At 39.4% G+C, this 22,901-nt stretch overlaps 1 protein-coding gene across 1 annotated transcript in view; it reads right to left on the minus strand.

The window, feature by feature from the left end:
- Positions 1-9,814, minus strand: part of FBXO28 (F-box protein 28) — a 36,524-nt gene extending 26,710 nt beyond the window's left edge. Inside the window, exon 1 of the mRNA XM_081332915.1 lies at positions 9,576-9,814. Within this exon, the coding sequence (XP_081189041.1) occupies positions 9,576-9,794 (219 nt within the window). The 5' untranslated portion in view covers positions 9,795-9,814. The remainder of the gene's footprint in view (positions 1-9,575) is intronic.
- Positions 9,815-22,901: the final 13,087 nt, after the last annotated feature.

Raw genomic sequence — 22,901 nt, forward strand, 5'->3', positions numbered from 1 at the left:
CTCATTTTACCTACCTCGGAAGGATGGAAGGCTGAGTCAACCTTGAGCCTGGTGGGATGCGAACCTGCACTAATTGCAGGCAGCTGGTGTTACTTAAGGAGGCATTAGCCCACTGCTCCACCAAGGCTCTTTATTGCTCACCAATTACTTTATTGCTAGCATTTACTGGCCTAAAGAAGTATATATCAGAACAAATTACCAAACTATCTGAAGCTAAGGTGTATCATTCATTAGCGGAAATATAATGAAATAAATAGCGGCAGAAAAATACAATAAGTACAGTATTTATAAAATAATAAAATTTAGCAGAACTTAAGTTATTACTGCCTGATATTATAGTGGCACACATGCAAAGATCACCTTTTAAGGACTGAATTTATTAGGAACAGACACTGGTTATCTATAAATGGAAGTTAAATGGCAGTTGTCTTCTGATTAATATATGAATATCTCCAGGCTACGGCCAAATAAAGACAAACCGTGGATTTGATGTTCCAGAAATTTTTTTTATATTATTATGGAACTTGGATCTTTCTTTCCATTATATATAATTATCTTTTTATTTTAACTTTCACAAACAATCTTCCTCCTGACCTCCCATCTTCCTTCCTTGTACGCCTAAACTGATAATACTGTAATTTCAAGGAAATTTTGCTTTTCTTAGATTTTTGGATAATATCTAATGTATTATTTTTGTTCCTTTGTCGGTTTTTATTCCTGGCATCTGTCCAGACAAATCCCTGCAATTTCCTTGGCAAGATTTTTCAGAAGTGGTTTACCATTGCTACTTTCTTTTTTTAAAATAATATTTTTGTTAATTTTCTAATTTTACATTTAGGTATTTAAAAAGCAACGTGGTGGCTGGGTTAATCAATAGTTCAGTAACATACAAAAACCTTTAGTACAAATCTCAAACTACAACCTCAAATATTTCCTCTCTTTTTCCCCTTAATATCTACTACCTCATATTTAAGCTAATACAGTTCTTATTATATCAACTAAATAAAAATATCATTATTACATTTATCAATAAATTTTTAGCTTATACGTATCTTAATTATTTTTACATTCAATTTTTACATTCAATCAATGTCCTGTTATTGGTTTTTCCCAATTTTTAGTTTCCCATCAATATTCAAATTTAACATTTGATATTTATAATTTCCAGGTTTTAGGTAAGCAAAGTTTCCTTTATCTCAATTCATAACAGAATCTAATATTCAAAATACACATCTTATCTATTTGGGTATAATCTTGTTCTATTTCCTAAAAGTTATCTATTTCCCCCCATCTTACATCATCTAATTAATAATACAGTATCCTCTTTAATAAATCAAAGCCCATTGTATATATTATCTGAGTTAATCAATAAATCAGATATATTTATAATTTTTTTCTTTTGGGTCTAATTTTTAAGTATTAAACAAATAGCATCCTTATTTTCAACTAATTTCCAAATGTTTTAAATTTAATGACCAAAATTTCCCTTGTCTCAACTTCTCCCTTTGGCCCTCTAATTAGTAATATGAAATCCCCTCTGATAAATCAAACCCCCAATTTTCTTCAGTCTTATTCTGGCTTGCTTTCTTTGCCAACTAGCTTTCCATGTCAACACTTTTAAATAATCAAATAGATCTCCCTCTATTATTATATATATATTATTTGGAATAAGAGAGACCATTTAGTTGCCATTTTTTTGGAAGGGCTAGCCCAGTGATGGCAAACCTTTTAGAAACTGAGTGCCCAAACTGCAACCCAAAACCCACTTATTTATTGTTGGGTGCCGGGTGGGCATGGACAATTGGGTGGGTGTGGCTGCGGTGGTAACGGCAGACTTGGTGGGACTAAAAAGTTGAATCAATCAATTTGCGACATCTTTTTTTTCCCCGCGAGAAGTTGAAATTGATTGAACCTTTTTTTTTCTTTTTTTGCACATGGCAGCAGAGGCCTAAAGCGAAAAGGGTTTATAAAACCCAGCTGGAGGCCTAGGACTGGGGTGAGGGCACGCATGCCATAGGTTCACCACCACAGGTCTAGTCTAACGAAGGGTAGCACTAGGGGTGACATGACAGCAGCCTTCCAATATTTGATGGGCTGTCACAGAGAAGAGGGAGTCAACCTATTCTCTAAAGCAGGGCTTTTCAACCGGTGGTATGCATACCACCTGTGGTACATTAGCATGTGGTAGGTGGTACGCAGCCCTGCCCAACCAAGTGTAGTGGGGGAGGGAACGAGCCATCGCAGGCAAGGACTTACTGTGAGAGAGTCCTCCAGAGCTGCAGAGTGGCTGGGGCGAGGCAAAGGCCCCAGGCTCACTTCCAGCTCATCCCCGGAAGAGAAAGGAGGAGGGGCGGAGACAGGAGAGGCTATAAAAGGAAGAAGTTTGGGCGGCAGAGGAAGAGAGAGAAAAAAGAAACAGCTTTGGGAGGAGGCAGAGTCAACTCTAGCTGCACCAAAGGGAAAGAAGAAGAAGGAAGGTGGGGGGAGAGGAGAGGAGATCAAGCAGGCCAGCCATGAGCCGATCTACAACTTCTGTGACAACCATGCGTGCTGGCAGCAACAAAGAGGCAAGAAACGCAGTGGGGGAGGGCTCACCCTCCACGAGGAATAAAGAAAGGCAGCAATGAAGAAAGGCAGCATTGGCTTGAGGTGAGGGAGGGAGGGAGATGGAGAGTGGAAGGATTCTTATGTCCTTTTGTGACTTTGAAGTTCTGGGATTTGTGCAATGTGGGCTTTGTGTTCTTAAGGAGTGTTTGGCAATTTCTATTTGGCTGGTGGCTGATGTCTCATGTTAGCTTCTATTGCTCTGCTATTGTTAGCTGTAAGTTTTGCTGCAAGGGATTTTGAAGTATTTTTCTCCTGAATGGATTTTGCCTGTAGCATTCCTTTACTTATGAATGGAGCCATTTGGGGAGGCTGCCTTAACCAGCAGCCAATACTTACTACATTTTTTTTCCTTCCTTAAGTGCCGGCTGTGCTCCTTAACTTTCCTTTCTAGCCAGTAGCTAATTCTTAAAAGGGAATGTGCCTTTTTAAGCTAGTTCCCTCAATGGCTTGTCTTTTCTGTCTCTGGAGGCTTTTCCTTGTTTGATGAATATATGGAATAGGGGAAATATGGTATGTGTGTGTGTTTCAAATTCTTCCTTCAGAAGAAGATGGGAATAAGAAAGAGGGAGGGAGGGAAGTCCCGCCTTAGCACTTGGCCCCCAACAGCCCTGCCATTGACTTTGCTTGTCAAAAGATTGCAAAAGGGGATCACATGACCCTGGGACACTGTGACCATCATAAATATGAATCAGTTGCCAAGCATCCAAATATAAATCACATGACCCTAGGCATGCTGCAATGGTCATAAGTGTGGAAAATGGTCATAAGTCATTTCAGTGCAATTGCAACTTTGAACAGGGTTTTTTTTTTTGGTCATCAGGTTTCTGACACCTTGCTAGGTGATACTCAAATACTGCCATATCCTAAAAGTGGTACAATTGGTGAAAAGGTTGAAAAGCCCTGCTCTAAAGCACCTGAGGGCAAGACAAGAAGTAACCGATGGAAACTTATCAAGGAGAGAAACAATCTAGAATTAAGGAGAAATTTTCTGTCAGTGAGAACAACTATCCACTGGCTTTGCTCTTGAAGTGGAGGTTTTTAAGAAGAGATTGGACAGCCATTTGTCTGAAATGCTATAGGGTCTCCTGATTGAGCAGAAAGATGGACTAGAAGACCTTCAAAGTCCCTTCCAACTCAGTTATTTTGTATTCTGTAAATTTTATGTATGTAACTCTTTTAACTATTAAAATGTCAGCCAGTTTCATTTGTAGGCTCTGCTTAACATCTTTGCCAATATCATTTTTGTAACCTATCAATTTTAAATTAATTTCTGAAACAGCATCATTTTGTTACATTCTCTTCTATTTCTTGTTTTAAGCCCATTTTTATTGTGTCAGACAGTCTAAAGCAGGGGTCTCAAACTGCTGGCCGCATCACAAGGAAACCGCACCCACCCCGTTGCCAGCAATGGGAAAAAAGTTCTGATACGTCACACGACGTCACATGACGTCGCAAGTTTGACATGTCTGGTCTAAAGACAAGTTCTGGGTACAATGTTGCCAAATATCCTTAAATTCCTCCAGAACTAAAATATATTTCTCCATTCTCTATTAATGGGAATTTTCCTTTAATTATTTTCTTTAATTATTTCTGGCTGCTTCTAGTAACCAGCCTTCAAGGTCTCCTCCTCTCATCCAGAATATTTTCTGAAGAAGAGATGTCTTACACTTACACTCAATTGTCATATATATTTAATAAAATTTTAAATAAATTACAGGAAATACTCTTATAACTTTTCCAAAGTCTTGTTTTCAGTCAATCTGGCCTTTCTGTCCATTTAAAAACTTTACAAAATCACCCTTTTGTAACTTACTTCCAAGTAATAAAAAGAGGTTTTAAGTTTTTTTTTTAAATTTAAACTTACATAAATCTCCTTTCACTGCAGGTTGGAGGAAAATCACCCAGTATAATAAAACCTGTCCTTATAGACATTCTTAATGTCCAAAATGCAATTTATAAGCTGTTTCCAAAAAAAGTGATTAAGAAGGGAAGTGAGCAAACTCAGTGACCTTCTGAAAGGCTCCAAACCATGGCTTGGGCATTCCTGTCCCTCCCAACTCCCAGAGCTCTAAAACCTGTTTGAGATCACTGTTTATGATCCTACTATCTGTAAGGACACCCTCGGTGATGCCAAGTCCTCTCCTTCATTCAGAGAAGAATCTGGGAAGCTACTTCCTCCACCGGTTTCACTTTCTACCATGATCATTGCTTATGTTAAAAGTGAAGTTGTCTTAGTCCCCAATTGCTTCCCCAGAAATGGAACCCTTTTTTTCTTTCAATATCATTCTAGTGCTGATGATGCTACCTAGTTTGGGTAATGAAATGTCGGCAGGAGAACAAAGGTCAGAGAGCACTAAGAACCCCTTCTTTCAATATTGAGCAGACCACGTTACTTGGAGAATTAAAAGAAATACATGGACACCAATTTAAGATACCCAATCTTTCCTAGACATTTGGTTAGATTAAATTCACTCTTAATCGTAGTGTGTGATTATTCTAGTGAGGGACAAGACTCAATAGTTACCGTGAGTACCACTAAGTAATTTGCTGCTTTTTCGTAACTATTCAGAAACATTCTGCCCAAAATCAAATTCATGTGGTAGATAGTAATTCTGTTTGCTTCCATGTTCTCACTGAAACTATTAAGGCTAATAAAGAGTATGGTATCTGGAATTGCTCTCTTTTGTGCTTTACTTACATTTCTGTAAATTGTCAGACACTTTGTTCATCTTATGTGCTTATATTCTGTCTTTCTTCAGAAAAACTGAAGAAATTATCGTCTTCTTCTATTCCTACAGTCAGAAAACTTACAGCTGGACCTTCACTAAGACTGGATCTATATTTACAATAATCAAAGCCATTTTAACAAAAAATCATATAATTACCAAGAACTGCTTTATGCCAGCTTACTTTTGGAAACATATATCAGGGATTTTAAAAAATATTTAGAAATGAAAGGTTGTTATAACTTATTATCTTTTATGTGTGTCACTGGAGCCCAGCAAAACTGTTAAGAGTAAAACAAAAGACTGCAATTAACAAAGCATGTTCAAAATACACTCCCTTCATTCAAGGCATTATTTGCTCAATTCATGATTTGCTGAAGAAAACCCATGACTGGTGCTTTACAGAGTATGCAAGCAATAAAGTATGATTTATACACTATAGAGCAGGGGTGTCAAACTGCCAGCCCACGGGCCGGATGTGTCACCAGCAAACCACGCCCACCCCATTGCCGGCAATGGGAGGAAAGCTCCCTTAAGTTGTGCAACATCATGTGACGTCAAAAGTTTGACAGGTCTGCTATAGAGGCATATAATTAGGCTGCAAAATATTTATAAAATTGGATAATTAATTACATAGTTAATAGACATTGTGGGCTGTTCCCTGACACCACTGGATGACATCCCCAGGGCTCGTTGCCTTGGAAGAGTGAGGAAGATTCTCAGGGATGACTCACACCCTGGACGGTATCTCTTTACTCTCCTACCATCCGGTAGGAGATATAGCAATATAGCCAGCCGTACCAACAGGCTGAAAAATAGCTTTTATCCGTGGGCTGTTAGGCTTTTAAATGGGACATAATCTTATGCAGAATTGACTTGGGAGGCCGGTGTGTGGTGTAGTTGGTTCACATGGTGTGGTAAGATGGAGGGTTTGTTGTCACTGTGTGTTGGGGGGAGAGAGCACGGGGGGAGGCTTAGCTAATCTCAATGTACACATGTTGTACTTTGACAATAAAGGTTTATTATTATTATTATTATTATTATTATTATTATTATTATTATTATTATTATTATTATTATTATTATTGTTACCTAAATTTCTTTTTTTAGTTGCATGACTACTTGCACATCCATGGCTATCAAGTGTTCTTCAAACACCATTCAGCTACAATATGTACTTTTAATGATAATATAAACTTAATGTTTCATTTTCATTTTCATTTAAGAAGTGCATCAACCGTTAAATTTAGAAAAATAACTATACTCAAGCAAATGTTAGAAAGGGAAAAGTAAATTCTTAAAGAGGATCTCAAGAACATTTGTTTTCTTAAGGAGAGATATAAAATTTTAAACACTTTATTCAATAGATCTGTTTTAAAGTATGATAGAAGATAGGATACCAAAATAATTTATCTCAGTATCTTCTAGCCCACGGGTGTCAAACTCGTCACGTGACGTGTTGCGACGTATCACAACTTTTATTGCATTGCCGGAGCTGGTGTGGGCGCGGCCTCCGCATGATGTAACCGGCCCATGGGCCAGCAGTTTGACACCCCTTTTCTAGCCAAAGTATTAGTCAGGTTCAGGTATACTACTAAACTATGATTTTAATCATGCTTTGGCTACATTGTAATAGCTGTTTGTAGATTATATATTAAACCATACATCATGATTTATAAACCAAAGACTCAGTTCAGACATTATCTTAGTCAAAACCAAGCAAACCACAGTAAGGCTTAGTGTAAATTATACTTCTAGCCACCATTATCATAAATCAAATTATGGTCTACTCTGAAAATGTATTTCACATATTATACGTCTTGTACTGCATTAAACATTTATCATGCTAAATTATTACTGTGTATGATTACTTTCTCTTCCAGATACTGATGTTGGAAAAATACCTAACCCAGAATTTTCATGCAAATTGCTAGGTACAATGAAAATAGGTTGAGTGTGTTTGGTTGCTTAGCTACATCTGTTTGATGTCTGCAACACATAAATACTTTGGCAAATCAAAAGGATTGACTTTTTATTTTACAGAGACCCAATGTAACTTTCTTATACTGTAATGCTTTCACAGTGTACACAGCCTAATTTTAAATATCATAATGATCAATGGAACACAATATTTTGTTAGTTTTTTCAAAGCAAGGATCAAGCTACATCGATTCTAATAATATCAAGTCTGCAATCCCAAAGTAAATTACCGGAAAGGAAACCTCAATAAATGCAGCTAAACTTGCTTCTGAAAGAAAAATGCATAAGACTGGGCTGCAATAAGTCTCGACTTCAATACTGATCAGACAGATGCAGCACAAAAGCAGTGCTGCACATTTTCTTTTATAAGCCATTGTTCTAACCAGGAGACATTTTGTGTGGTTCCTAAGATATCTAAACATGTGTCTATTTTTAAAGAGCTGCAGTCTGCTTGATGCAGAGGTAAGAGACAATGAAACCTGCAAGGTGGAAATAGAATTTATAACTGGATAAATTTTCTCAGCTCTAACACTGGTTAACTCCTTATTCTTCTGAGCACATGCCACACATGTTCTAACAAAACAGACAAAATTCTGTGGTTAATAATAAACTGTCACAAAATACTGAATAGCCTTGGCAGCAAAAGCAAGAATAATTTATTTTTAAAACTGAACTATGTGATTCTCCACACAGAAGTATCTTGCATGCATTTCCTACTCTCAGATAAGTCAGCACTGATCTGTTTGCATATTTGACTTTTAACATAAATTGCACACAGGATTAGACAGTTGGTCCTTTGGTTGTAAGAACAAATCCATATTCGTTACAGTAATATCAAGAAAAAATGTTCTGTACTTTCTGCTTGTGTTGGTGCATACAATAAGGAAATTGTCTCTAGAATCTTTCCCATATAGAGGCCTGCAAGTTTTAGACAATAACCTCCACCAATCCTGGCCACATTCTATAGGATGATAGAGGCTGCAGCCCCTTGTATTGAAAGTTTTATGACCATCTTAAACTAGTCATCAGATTCCATTTTTTTCAGAAAACATTTACAGGAAGAGCAAACTACAATCATTTTCAGCAGTGCTATTTTTTCACTTTTTGTTGCCCTATTTATAAAAATAAAAAATATAAAAAATAATAGATATAACTAATGATAAAGCCATATATATAATATGCCCTGTAATAAGACATACAAGCACAGTAATTTAACAAGAAATTTATATATGACTATTAGATTATGTTCCCACTTAAATTATATTCAAGCATATTTTATCTTAATTCTTGTTCTTGTATCAAAACACTTAAAATATACAACAAAGACATTTCTACTTTTCTACACATTTCTCTCCCTTTTCATTAATCCCATACATCTTCTGCATCTGGAGAATGTGAGTTCTTCAGAATATGGATCTTTATCATGTTTCTAATGGTTGTAAAGCATATGCTTATTACTTAAAAAGTAATACGAGTCCCAAATATATAGCATATTACCCATACATTTCCTGTAGACAGCTAGAGAAAATAAAATTCTGAATGAGGAAATCTAATCCGGGCAGAGAGAAGCAGTTTTGAAACTGCTACATGGTAAAGACCTGAGAAAGTAGCATTTTTAAAGCAAGTCAAAAGAAGTGGGCGGAGAAGAGGATGGATGCCAGTGCGACAGGAACCCAAAATAAGATGGGAGAATCTGAGGGGTACCTTTCCGTCATAAAGGGGTTGCATCATGTGATCCTCAAATCGGGGGTCCCTTCTCCTAAAAAGCACACTAGACCAGGGGTCTTCGAACTTGGCCCTTTTATGACTTGTGGACTTCAACTCCCAGAATTCCTCAGCCAGCTTTGCTGGCTGAGGAATTCTGGGAGTTGAAGTCCACAAGTCATAAAAGGGCCAAGTTTGAAGACCCCTGCACTAGACCTTTTCATTCCAAGCAAGGCTTCAATAAAGAAGCCCTAAAGGTCATCCACTCCCGACTCCAACTTCGGCATTTCTCCCCTCTTGTATTGATCCCAGGGCATTTCCAATTAAAACAAAAACAGCCAAGAAGCTAATCTTTGAGAGTTTAGGGAAAAGCAAGCTTTTACACCTCGATTCGGTTTTGCCTTAAGAGGAAATACTTGCGATCCGCAATCGGGGTCGGGAAGGTGGGAGACAGAAAGGCGCTTGTCTACGTCCTCCCCAAATCTCTACCCAGCCAAGACCGAGCGTCTCCTCTTCGCCGGCCCTCCTTCGAGCCCCACCGCAACTCAGCCCCCTCACCAAACGGAGCTGGCTGGTCTCGTCGTAGGAAAGGAAGCCGAGGATGCTCTCGATGGCCACAATGGGCAGCCCCACCAGCGTGTTGCTCTGCGGGAGCTGCTCCAGGGACGGTGCTTCCCCCCGGGGCTGTGGCAGAGGAGGTGGGGAGAGCCGCGCCGAATCCATGGCGCCTCCTTCCCCTTCCGACAGGAGCCGCTCAGCCGCTACAACTGCCGCCATCTTGGGGCCTATTTCCTTCCTCGGCTCCGGGAGGGGGCACTTCCTGTGGCAAACGTTACCGCCTCCTTCTTCGGCGAGACGCTTAAAGAGACAGAGTGCTGCAGCTTCTGGGCCGAATTTGTTCAGTCTTTGGAATTCCGCAGTCTCCGCTTTAAACTGCTAGACTTCTCCGCAAGCCCGTTCCAGGCACCTTTCGGCTACGGGTGGTTGTCGAAGTATTCCAACTTGCAGGAATATGCCAGCACAATTTCTCTTCTGTTTCACTTGTTGACTGGCACAGGGATGCCGGCGGTTGAAAGCTTGGGAGAAGAAGTCAGCGGAATGAGCGCTCGGACGACCCGCAAAATGCACTGCAACGCGGGTTCTAAAAGATCTGACCCCTGACGTAAAGAACTTGCTACAGTAGCATCAGGGAAGCTGCATTAGGTTTGGGAATGAACTCCTTTTACGGTTACCAAGAATCAGACCTTGCAAACCATATACAGGTTCCCATAGACTCCCTGACGTAAGTGAGCACGAGAAATGTAGGACAGTAACGAAGCAGTACAGTCCCAAGCTGAAAATTAAAGCCTCTTCACCGATGCCTTCCCCATTCTAGTGAATAATCTTTGCTTACGAAACGTTGGTTGTCACTAAGCTGGCTTTAACTTTTTCTGGTTGAACTGGTTTGTAAGTTGAATTACAAGATTGTCAAAGTAGAATGCCTAGGTATGTCGTAGTAGACATAGTTCCTATCAAAGCTATGTGTGATAGACACTCGTGAATGACTGCATTCTTTGGATATATAATCACTGTGTGGCTAATACAGTACTATATCGTTTAGAAAAGTGGCTGCGTAGCTCTGTCTGTAAAGTAAAACACGCTATTAAACTGCCAGGAAGATAAAATCAATATGAAAAAGTATTTTTACCTATTAATTAAAGCTAGTTTACAGGTTTGGTAAGCCTTAATACATTAAAGGGGGCATTATAAATTTGCATTAATTTGGGATATTCCTTCTGTTAATAAGCTATTTCTTCTGCTTCATTATATCCACAAATGTAAAATCCTTTACATTTAAAACCTTTGGATTATTCTCTTTTTCATTTAGGAAGAATCTATACAAGCAGATTTTGTTTTTAGATTCTTCTTGTAAATTGTCAAATGTTTAGTTAATGTGTTTACAGTTCTTGAAAACACAATGGATGATTTGATAACGCACAAAAACAAAAATGAGAAGAGAGCTTCTTTACTCCTGATTAATAGCTACAATGGGAAATCATCTATTGCATCCAATTAAAATCAGAAATAGTGTCTGATTTATTTAGAAAATATATAAAGCACATAACTCTGTGTGGTTAACAATACAACAATGTAACCCCCTCAATCATGCTGTTCTTAACCCTTTTACCCTGGAAGGAACCCTTGAAATAATTGTCACATCTCGGGAAAGCTCTGAATAAAAAATAATCATATTTGCAGCTGGCACAGCAGTGTTCAATTTTATTTTATTTTATTTTAAAAATCTATCATGGAACCCTTAGTGAAGCAGCAGGTCAGCAACTGAGCTACAGCATGTAAACATTCCAATATTGCAAGTGCTAGCATTGTGGGGTGAGTGTAGTTCAAAAAACTATATATAGTATGAATCAAATAACTGAGACACCACATAACAATCCCATAAAAACCCATACATACTGCATATTGATTGTGGTAGAGGAGACACCTTTAAGTATCAATGTACCGGTATATGTGTTTTTTATTTAATGCTCTTAAACTGTACTAGCACCTTGGAAGATTGTTCTATTTGACTCACTGTTAAAATTTCTTGAGATGTAAAGTCTATTCATCAGTTATCTATACCCTCTTCAAGAAGTGATATGGAAACTTTTGTATCCTTCTCCCTTAAAATTCTCTAACTCAGGACATGGGTAAAATTAATTCAGTTCTAAGTTATTTGGTATTGTACATGAAATGATTGATACTTTCCCTTTCTTTCAGATTTAGATATCTGGAGCTTGAGGGCTATATTAGCACTCTTTAAATAACCTGTTCATCATCACTGTAATGTACTGAACCCTGATAAAGTTAATGTGCTCCCATTAGTTTTGCCATACTGTATGTACATTCTCTCATTGTCCTATTGATTGGTAGAAGGTACTTTATGGGAATTTAATATAACTCCTTACACTTGGGTTGGATTCACACACATCCCACTAAAGCAGTGGGTTTGTTTGATTTTATTTAATGTGAGTAAAAAAAAGTTATTTTAAATCATGTTTATGTCATAGTGCAATGACAATCAAATCAGTTGTGGCTTGTTCAGTAAACTAATGTTATCAAACTGTGATTTATCTTATAAGCCTAATTTTGGAGGAAACAGAGAGCAAACTCAAATATCCTGCTCACCAATACTGGCTTGTCCAGATGAATCCTTTTTCTGACATGGCAGTTCTGTCAAATATGTACTTATTCAAATTCTTTTCTGCCCTTGTATCTCTAATTATCCTTCCCTTTAATTTTTAGTTAAAACAGGTGTTTATTCCATTCTTCCCTCTCTGAATTTATGTCTGGAATTTAGATAGGTTGCAATGAGAGGGATAAACTGTAGCCTGATTGGTGAAGCAGCAACAAGAACAATGGTAATGCTGGTTGAGAAGTGTTACTAATTTACATTAGCAATTATGGTAGAAATTCTCACCAACACTAGGCATCAATAAATTAAAAACAACAGAGTGTCTCTGTAGGCTTCCATTTCAAAAGCAAGTATCACTTTAAATTAGTCACATGTAATTTACAACAGGGGTCCCCAACCCCCGGTCCGTGGACCAGTACCAGGCCACAGCATGCCAGCAACCGGTCCACACAAACAAGCAAAGCCCGATCAGTGGGATGCAGGCAGCATACAAAACCACTCACCCTTCGGTCCACAGAAAAACCTTTCCCCACAGAACCGGTCCTTGGTGCCCAAAAGGTTGGGGATTTACAGTACAATGTATAGTTACCCAGTTTTTTGTCCTGCCAAGTTCTCAAGACAGTTCACATTAAAAAATAAGGAACACATTCAAATCAAACTCTTTAAATTTCAGTTGATATTATTTTACAGCTCTCTGCATAATGAAAGATAAATCTGATAGAACATTTCAGTTCTTGAATCATATTAGATTAAAATTATGATTTTTACTTCTCATAATGGGCAGACATTTCTGCTTTCATTTGTACACCATGATTTCTTTCTTGGGTATGTATGTTAAATTCTAAATATGTGACATTATTGCTTAGTATATATCAGGCAGAAGTTGAAAAGAACCAGGTTTTAAAATCAGCAAAGTGCATACTGCCAACATAATAATACACACACAATAATACAAATTACATAAGCAGCCATTACATAGTTGCATCATAATAAGTGATGCAAGTAAGAAAATTATATTTGCATCACCTAACTGATGATGTCAGATGCATAGGTGGCATTTGCAATCCTGTTGTTGCCTAGAGACCTAGAGTGCTAACATGTTTGTGAATTCAATTGTTTATCATTACTTCTTAGTATCTGGAAATGAGTTGTTATCTGTAACTGATCCCAAAAAACTAAACAGGATTAGTAGTTGGATAGGAAACCACTAGGAAATACTAGGGCTGTGTTTTTTTTTAAAGAAACTGTTATTTTTATTACTTCAATTCAAATAGCTGCCTGCTTGGAATATTACTCAGGCCAGCATAACCAGTAAATAACCACAATTGATTCCAACACAATCAACTTTAAAAAAAGGATATAAAGTAATTAAAATAAATCATGGGATATTAAATTCTAATCCAGGGTTCCCCAACTCCTGGTCCATGGATCAGTACTAGGCCATGGCATGCCAGCAACTGGTCCACACAAACAAGCAAAGCCCCATCCGCAGGATGCAGGCAGAACACAAAACCACGCCCCCTGTGATCCGTAGAAAAACCTCTCTCCACGTAACCAGTCCCTGGTGCCCCAAAGGTTGGAGATCTCTGTTCTAATCCATTGTCCACACTATTCAGATGTGCTGCATCTGACTTATATACAGTAGTCTCTTTAGGTTAAAAGAGGACAAGAGCCTCAGTAAAGTGACCTCCAGTATTCATTACCATCTCCTTCAATAGATACAGACAACAGTTCTACCCGGATAATATAGCTGCAATTATGATTCCCCACAATGCTCTGAGACAGTGTTTCTCAAGTTTGGCAGGTTAAGTGTGGGTGAACTTCAACTTCTAGAATTCCCCATCCACACATCTTCAAGCTGCCAAGGTTGAGGAACAATGATCTAAGGCAGGGGTGTCAAACTCAATTTCATTGAGGGCCGCATCAGCATTGTGGTTGCCCTCAAGGGGCCGGGTGGGTATGGCCAGAGTGGGTGTGGCCTATTGGGTAGGTGTGGCTAGAGTGCATATGGCCTACTGGGTGGGCATGGCCAGCTCTACATCGTTCATATCAAGGATGCCTATGGGGGCCTGGGCAGGAGTGGGACAGATCTGAGGGTCTCTGGTAGAAGGAGAGTCTCTGGGCTAGGGCCAAGGCAGTGGGGGCCGCTCCCTCACTGTTTCCAGGATGGCTTCGCGGGCCACATGAAACCACTTCGCGGGCCTGATCTGGCCCCCGGGCCTTGTGTTTGACATGTCTGATCTAAGGCATTGTGGAAAATTTTAAGTAAGGGCTGAACACAGAACCTGCCATTGCTTGAAGCAGTAGATTAATAGGACATCCCTGAAAGCTTGGCAGAGATACTAGGTGTTGATCCCTATCTCAAACATTTATCTGCTAAGGCAGTCCTGAGGTAATTTGTGGTTTTGATAGTCTGCAGTTTAAAATAATTATTTTAGAGCCTTTTAAACCACACGAAGAGCATGTAGGGTGTCACACAAGAAAAATCATGGTATACAAGAAAAAATCTGGGTGGAAGGGAAGAGGAAGAAGAAGATATCTAAAGGCTAATGTGCAAAGATTCATGAATGGGTCTCTTGAGTCTTTATTAGTTCTTGCTATGGGTACATTTATCCTGTACTCTTGTAATCAGCCCCAAAGAGAGTTGTAATTAATTCAACTGCAAGTATTTCGTAAGTTAATTAGTTAATTCTAATTAAACTGAGGGTCATCACTGTCAGAGATGTATCTGAGAAATCACTGTAGCTATACTAATGAATGCAAATCCTTGACTGGACCTATGACTTTGATCCTTTTTTATTCTTTCCTTCAAGTTAACTGCTAGCTTACTCAACCCCATGACAACTGAATGTTTAGATTTTCATGCAAATTCTGAGGATGATTAATTAAACTATAGAATCTCTTCAGGCAAGCTTTAGCCTACTAACCTCTTTCTCTAATATAAGCAGGAAAAACATGAGCAGGAAAGAGATAAAACCTTTGTGCACCCCATATGCACTTCAGGTACTTCAGCATGCTTCTGAAGCTTATGTAAATCCAGAGTCACAGTTTTCCAAATAAGATCCGATATCACCAATAACTGATTTTCTTTATTTTTCCTTCCCAGTATATTGATTTGCCTTTTAAAATCCTAAATGGCCTATGATGAGGATATTTCAAGGATGTTATCAGTCTCTTAGGATTTACATAAGCTTCAGAAGCACACTATAAGCTCCCAGTATCTGAAGTGTATATGGGTGCATGAAGGTTATATCTCTTTCCTGCTTACTTTTTGACAGATATCAGGCTGAAAAATGCACATACCTTTGTTTATATTGATAAGTTACCTATTGTAAATCTGTGCTGTGGTTTTATTATGATTTCAAAGTCATAACTGAATACCAGAACACAAATATTTTAAAATCCTGTTATTAAAAAACAGTAAACAGAAGCAAAATATCACTATGTAATGTGTTCACTTTAGAAGTGCACTTTAGAAGTGCACTCTAAATAATTTCTAAAATCCATTAGGAAGCAATCTGTGTGGTTGTATGAAGACAGTGTGGATTGTGTAAATGTATAAAATCAGAAAGAATGAGCCAAAAAAGGATAAAGTATGATAAAGCATACTTCCTTTTAAAAGAAGTTATATACCATACTAAACCAAACTTTTAGCTTGATGCAATGTATAAATAGAGTGTATGTGGACATCCATCTGAAAAAGGTAGTGAAACTCTTAATGTATTGTAATTTAGTTCATTTGAATATTTTGGATAACTTCATGGAAATGGAGTGGAAAGGGGAAATACAAAAATATTAATAAGCATTATGTAGCACAGTATATATCTCCCCTGTCAACCATCCGGCTGGTGAATTCAATATTGAAGAAACTCTATGGTCTTGAGGTACCATAAGAGATAATCTTTATTGAATACACAGCCTGGCACTGAAGAAGCAAAATCAACTCTAGTTAACAATGGCTTTTCATAACCCCCACCCACCAAGTGTTCACGTTGTCAAATCAAATCCCTTCAGTTTGTTATGGGAACGATCCACTTCTCTGTCAGACACCTGGTTTTGATGACCTTGGATCTCACAGTCCGTGGACGGCTTCTTGAAACTCATGTTTCTTTCCCAGGTTCTCCCCCCCCCCCCCCGTTTCTATGGAAAGTTGAATAGCAACAGAGGTTAGTAAGCATCTTAGCAATTCAGTCTTGACACCCCCAACCTTCTTTTTCTTTTTTACTCTTCTGATGAGGCTGTTGTTGAGAATGGTTTGGATGGTCATAACTGGAATTTTGAGGCAGGATTTAGAAATGTTAGTCAATAGGACTTATCCTGTTTATTGTAAATTTTTCATCATAAAAAGACTGATAAAACAAAGCCTAAATCTCTGTGATTTTAGTTGTGGTTTTCCTATGTTGGATTTTTATGTTGCTGGTGGTATGAATTGATTAAGTGCCAAGTTTCATAATATACTATATTCTGTTATGGCACTATCTTTAACCTTGGATATAGTACAACTTCCCCTTTCAAGAGTGGAATGCAATCTTGGTGACTTCCTGCACTCACAGCTCCTACTTGATAAGCAGATTGCAGCTGTGGCCAAGGCCTTTGCAGAACTTTATTTTGGGTGCCAATTGTGGCCTTTCCTAGTTTGGGAGGCTCTTCAGATAGTCATTCATGCCTTGGTGATCTTGCAACTTAATTATTGCACTGTGTTCCACATGGGGTTGTCCTTGAAGACTCATGAAAAGTTCAACTGGTTCAGAATATGACAACGTGAGCAGTGAACCTAGTACAGCTTATGCAGTACCTCTCTTCTGAGAGCTGCACTGATTGCCAGTTTGCTTCCAACAGTGATTCAAGGTGCTGGTCACTACCCATAAAGCCCCACATGGCATAGGATCCAGCTGCTTGTTGGACAGCCTGTTTCCCTTAGTACCTGCCCACCACTTTGATCTGACAGGTTTGGCATGCTGTGGGCCTTCAACTAAACAATGTTTTCTACCAGGAGCCCAGAAGCACACACCTTCTTTGTTGTAGAAGTGGAATGAGGTCCACCCAAGATCTGGGTAGCCTACATCCTTAGGGCATTTTGGAAGACTTAGTTGTTTGCCCAGGCCTTTAGCTAGGATGGGTGTAGTCTCCTTCTAAGGAGCAGGTGTGTTTGTTGCTGCCTGGTTTTGCCATTCTTTGCTGGGATTTTTTATAGCTATAACAAATATACAGTTATGTTGTTCTGTAATACTTATAGCTTTTTGTGAACTGCCCAAAGATGTTGGGCATTGAGTGGTATACACACTGAATTATTATGGATGGTCAGTCAGCCAGATGTTTATACTGGATTTGGCATTTTTATAAACCAATCAAGTCCTTCCAAGGACCTCATATAGAATATGTTGCTGTTTCATGGTGTTAAAGGTATTGTCACACTGGATGTAAGCTGTTCTGCGTAAAGCTGCCTTTAACAATTGACTGATGGTGATTTTGTCAATGCCAATGATATTTAAGTGGTGCTCCAGCTGTTTTAGGATTCCATCCAAGGCACCTATTGCTATTGGTACTACTTTTGTTTTATTTTGCCGCAGCCATTCTATTTCTATTTGCAAGTCTTTCTATTTCTATTTGCAAGTCTTTATATTTTGTTACCCCTTCATGGATTACTGCCTTGTCGTGGAAAAGGGGCTTGCGTAATTCAATGAAGCTATGAGCTATGCCGTGCAGGGCCACCCAAGACGGAAAGGACATAGCAGAGAGTTCTGACAAAACGTGATCCACTGGAGAAGGAAATGGCAACCCACTCCAGTATCTTTGCCATGAAAACCCTATGGACAGTACTAAAAGGCAAAACAATATGACGCTGGAAGATGAGCCCCTCAGGTTGGAAGGTATCCAATATGCTACTGGGGAAGAGCAGAGGGCTAGTACTAGTAGCGCCAGAAAGAATGAAGCGACTGGGCCTGTGGATGTATCTGGTGGTAAAAGGAAAGTCTGATGCTGTAAAGATTTTTTCTCCATAGGAACCTGGAATGTAAGATCCATGAATCAAGGAAAGCTGGATGTGGTCAAACAAGAGATGACAAGACTGAACATCGACATCTTAGGTATCAGCGAATTAAAATGGACAGGAATGGGTGAATTTAATTCAGATGACCATCAGGTATACTACTGCGGGCAAGAATCCCTCAGAAGAAATGGAGTAGCCTTCATAGTCAATAAAAGAGTAGGAAAAGCAATACTGGGATACAATCCTCAAAATGACAGAATGATCTCAGTTCGAATCCAAGGCAAACCATTCAATATCACAGTAGTCCAAGTCTATGCTCCAACCACCAGTGCTGAAGAGGATGAAATTGACCGGTTCTATGAAGCCCTACAGCACCTTATAGAACTAACACCAAAAATGATGTCCTTATCATCATGGGGGATTGGAATGCTAAAGTAGGAAGCCAAAAGATAACCGGAATAACAGGCAAGTTTGGCCATGGAGTACAAAATGAAGCAGGGCACAGGCTCATAGAATTTTGTCAAGAGAATACCATGGTCATAGCAAACACTCTTTTCCAACAACCCAAGAGATGGCTCTACACATGGTCATCACCAGACGGTCAACACAGAAATCAGATTGACTATATGCTTTGCAGCCAAAGATGGAGAAGCTCTATACAGTCAGTAAAAACAAGACCAGGAGCTGACTGTGGCTCAGACCATGAGCTTCTCATTGCAAAGTTTAGGCTTAAACTGAAGAAAGTAGGGAAAAGCACTAGGCCACTCAGGTATAAATTAAATCATATCCCTGTTGAATATACAGTAGAGGTTACAAATAGATTTAAGGAATTAGATCTGATAGAGTGCCTGAAGAACTATGGACAGAGGTTCGCAACATTGTACAAGAGGTAGCAACTAAAACCATCCCAAAGAAAAAGAAATGCAAGAAAGCAAAATGGCTGTCTGAGGAAGCTTTGCAAATAGCTGAGGAAAGGAGGGAAGCGAAAGGCAAGGGAGAAAAAGAAAGATACGCCCAATTGAATGCAGAATTCCAGAGAATAGCTAGAAGAGATAAGAATGCCTTCTTAAATGAACAGTGCAAAGAAATAGAAGAAAACAATAGAATAGGGAGGACCAGAGATCTTTTCAAGAAAATTGGAGAGATGAAGGGAACATTTCATGCAAAAATGGGCATGATAAAAGACCAAAATGGCAGGGACCTAACAGAGGCAGAAGAGATTAACAAGAGGTGGCAAAATTACACAGAACTATACAAGAATGAGCTTAACATCGCTGATAATCACAATGAGGTGGTCACTGACCTCGAGCCAGACATCCTAGAATGTGAAGTGAAGTGGGCCTTAGAAAAACTGAGCAACAACAAAGCTAGTGGAGGTGACAGTATTCCAGCTGAGCTATTCAAAATCTTAAAAGATGATGCAGTAAAAGTGCTACACTCAATTTGCCAGCAAATTTGGAAAACTCAACAGTGGCCACAGGATTGGAAAAGATCAGTTTACATTCCAATTCCAAAGAAAGACAGTGCCAAAGAATGTTCAAACTATTGCACCATTGCACTCATTTCACATGCTAGTAAAGTTATGCTTAAAATCCTACAAGCTAGACTCCAGCAGTATGTGGATCGAGAACTACCAGAACTACAGGCAGGATTTCGAAGAGGCAGAGGAACTAGAGATCAAATTGCCAACATACGCTGGATCATGGCGAAAGCTAGAGAGTTCCAGAAAAACATCTACTTTTGCTTCATTGACTATGCTAAAGCCTTTGATTGTGTGGATCATAACAAACTGTGACAAGTTCTTAAAGAGATGGGCATACCAGACCATCTCATTTGTCTCTTGAGAAACCTACATGTGGGCCAAGAAGCAACAGTGAGAACTGGACACGGAACCACTGATTAGTTCAAAATTGGGAAAGGAGTCTGGCAAGGCTTTATACTGTCGCCCTGCCTATTTAACTTATATGCAGAGCACATCGTGAGAAAGGCAGGGCTAGATGAATCAAACGTTGGAATTAAGATTGCCGGAAGAAATATCAACAACCTAAGATATGCAGATGATACCACTCTAATGGCAGAAAGTGTAGAAGAACTAAAGAGCCTCGTGTTGCAGGTGAAGAAGGAGAGTGCAAAACTTGGGTTGAAACTTACCATTAAGAAAATCAAGATCATGGCATCCGGCCCTCTCAATTCCTGGCAAATAGATGGGGAAGAAATGGAGGTAGTGACGTATTTTATTTTCCTGGGCTCCAAGATCACTGCAGATGGGGACTGTAGCCAAGAAATTAAAAGACGCTTGCTCCTCGGGAGGAAAGCCATGGCAAATCTAAACAGCACACTAAAAAGCAGAGATATCTCCCTGTCAACAAAAGTGCGTATAGTCAAGGCTATGGTCTTCCCAGTTGCAATGTATGGCAGTGAAAGTTGGACCATAAGAAAGGCTGAGCGCCAAAGAATTGAGGCCTTTGAACTATGGTGCTGGAGAAGACTCCTGCGAGTCCCTTGGACTGCAAGGCGATCAAACCAGTCAGTCCTAGAGGAGATCAACCCTGACTGCTCTTTAGAAGGCCAGATCCTGAAGTTGAAACTCAAATACTTTGGCCACCTAATGAGAAGGAAGGACTCACTGGAGAAGAGCCTAATGCTGGGAAAGATTGAGGGCAAGAGAAGAAGGGGACGACAGAGAATGAGGTGGCTGGATGGAGTCACTGAAGCAGTAGGCGTGAGCTTAAATGGACTCCAGAAGATGGTAGAGAAGGCCTGGAGGAACGTTGTCCATGGGGTCGCGATGGGTCAGACACGACTTTGCAACAACAAACAACAACAACAACAACAATCAAGTTTCTCTCTTAGCAGCTGTAGCCTTAGTATGTGGTGATACTTTCCTGTAGATTTTTTTAAAATAAAGATATACACAAATGTGATTGCTGGAGAAAATTATACAAAAAGAAAAACAATTTAATGAAAAGAAAAGTGAGAATAGAAGGTCAGTTTTGACAGAAAGGCTTGTCATCAGTTTTATTCTTTTTGTCAGTTGCTTGTTCTATCAGCTGTATCCTTTTTTAAAAAAAAGATTAAATAAACAGTGTCTGCTCTTATCAGGATTCAGAAGTTAAGAGTCAGTACTTTGATGGGAGATCTAGGGAATCTCACGGGTTTAGATAAAATGGGAAGTCAAGATATCTTGAGAGAATGGCAAATCATTTCCATGCTGTTGATGAGAAAACTGTACAAATTTATTCATGTCAATACAAGGCATCATGCTTCACCTAGGACCTGGCTTCTAACTGACAAGAAAATAATATAAACATGTGAATAGACTGATTTAAAAATAATTATTTTAAAACTGCACACGCTATTGAGGAAAAGTGTAATTAGTTATTACTAATAGTTTTGGAACTCAGCCAGATAAAATACAGTTGCAAGAAGTGGACTTCTTCAGAAAAGCTTGAGCAGAGTTACTGCTATTATTGAGTAGGTCATTTCATATTATTATTATTTTACTACTACTATTTATTATTTATTAAATTTATATGCTGCACATCTCATGGTTTGAGGAAACTTTGAGTGACTTACAGTGTAGTAGAACATAAAGATATAAATCATTAATAAGTGCAAAAACAGATTAAAATGACAAATGATTAAGGACAGAGTTTGGAGTGGAGCAGTGTCACTTTGTCACTGCACCACCCATCTCCATCTATAGCCTACAGCAGGAGTGTCAAACTCAGTTTCATTGAGGGCCACATCAGCATTGCTGTTGCCCTCAAGGGGCCGGGTGGGTATGGCCTGGGTGGGCGTGGCCTACTGGGTGGGCGTGGCTAGAGTGTGTATGGCCTACTGGGTGGGCATGGCCAGCTCTACATCGTTCGCATCAAGGGTGCCTATGGGGGCCTGGGCAGGAGTGGGACAGATTTATTTATTTATTTATTTATTTATTTATTTATTTTATTATATTTGTATACCGCCCTTCTCCCGAAGGACTCAGGGCGGTGAACAGGGCACATATAAAAATACAGAGTACAAAAATTAAAAAAGAATTAAATAGGAGCCCGAGCTAAAACAATAGAATAATATAAAAATCCACAATAAAAACCCCAACACATCCCCCATCAGGCCAGGCCGGCTTGTTCAAATAGATAGGTCTTCAGACCGCGTCGGAAGGAGCGAAGGTCAGGTGCCATCCGGAGCTCAACCGGCAGCTGATTCCATAAAGCCAGGGTGCCCACAGAGGGTCTCTGGCAGAAGGAGGGTCTCTGGGCCAGGACCAAGGCAGTGGGGGCCGTTCCCTCACTGTCTTCAGGATGGCTTCATGGGCTGCATGAAACCACTTTGCGGGCTGCATCCGGCCCCCGGGCCTTGTGTTTGACATGTCTTCATGTCACATACAGCTTCTCCTTCAAGGTTCCATTCCAACCAGCATAGCCGGATTTAAAGACTCTTCCTGAAAGCCAGAAGGCTGGGTGGAATTCATCTCCAGAAGCAAAATGTCTCAATAATGCCTGCCATGGCAGATAATGCTCCTCTCCTGGATCTTACCAGCCAAAAATTTTTGGTTGATGAGATCCTCTTATGCCAGCACAAATGGGATGGACTGATCCCACTGGGGAAAAATAGATTACTCAGGTATCTTGGACCCATGCAATAAAGGGCTTTAAAGGCAATAACCAACATATTGAATTGCACCCAGAAGCAAATTGACAAGCACTGCAGTAACCAATGC

Source organism: Vipera berus (assembly GCF_964194415.1).
Source record: "Vipera berus genome assembly, chromosome: 1".
NCBI classification, from domain to species: Eukaryota; Metazoa; Chordata; class Lepidosauria; order Squamata; family Viperidae; genus Vipera; species Vipera berus.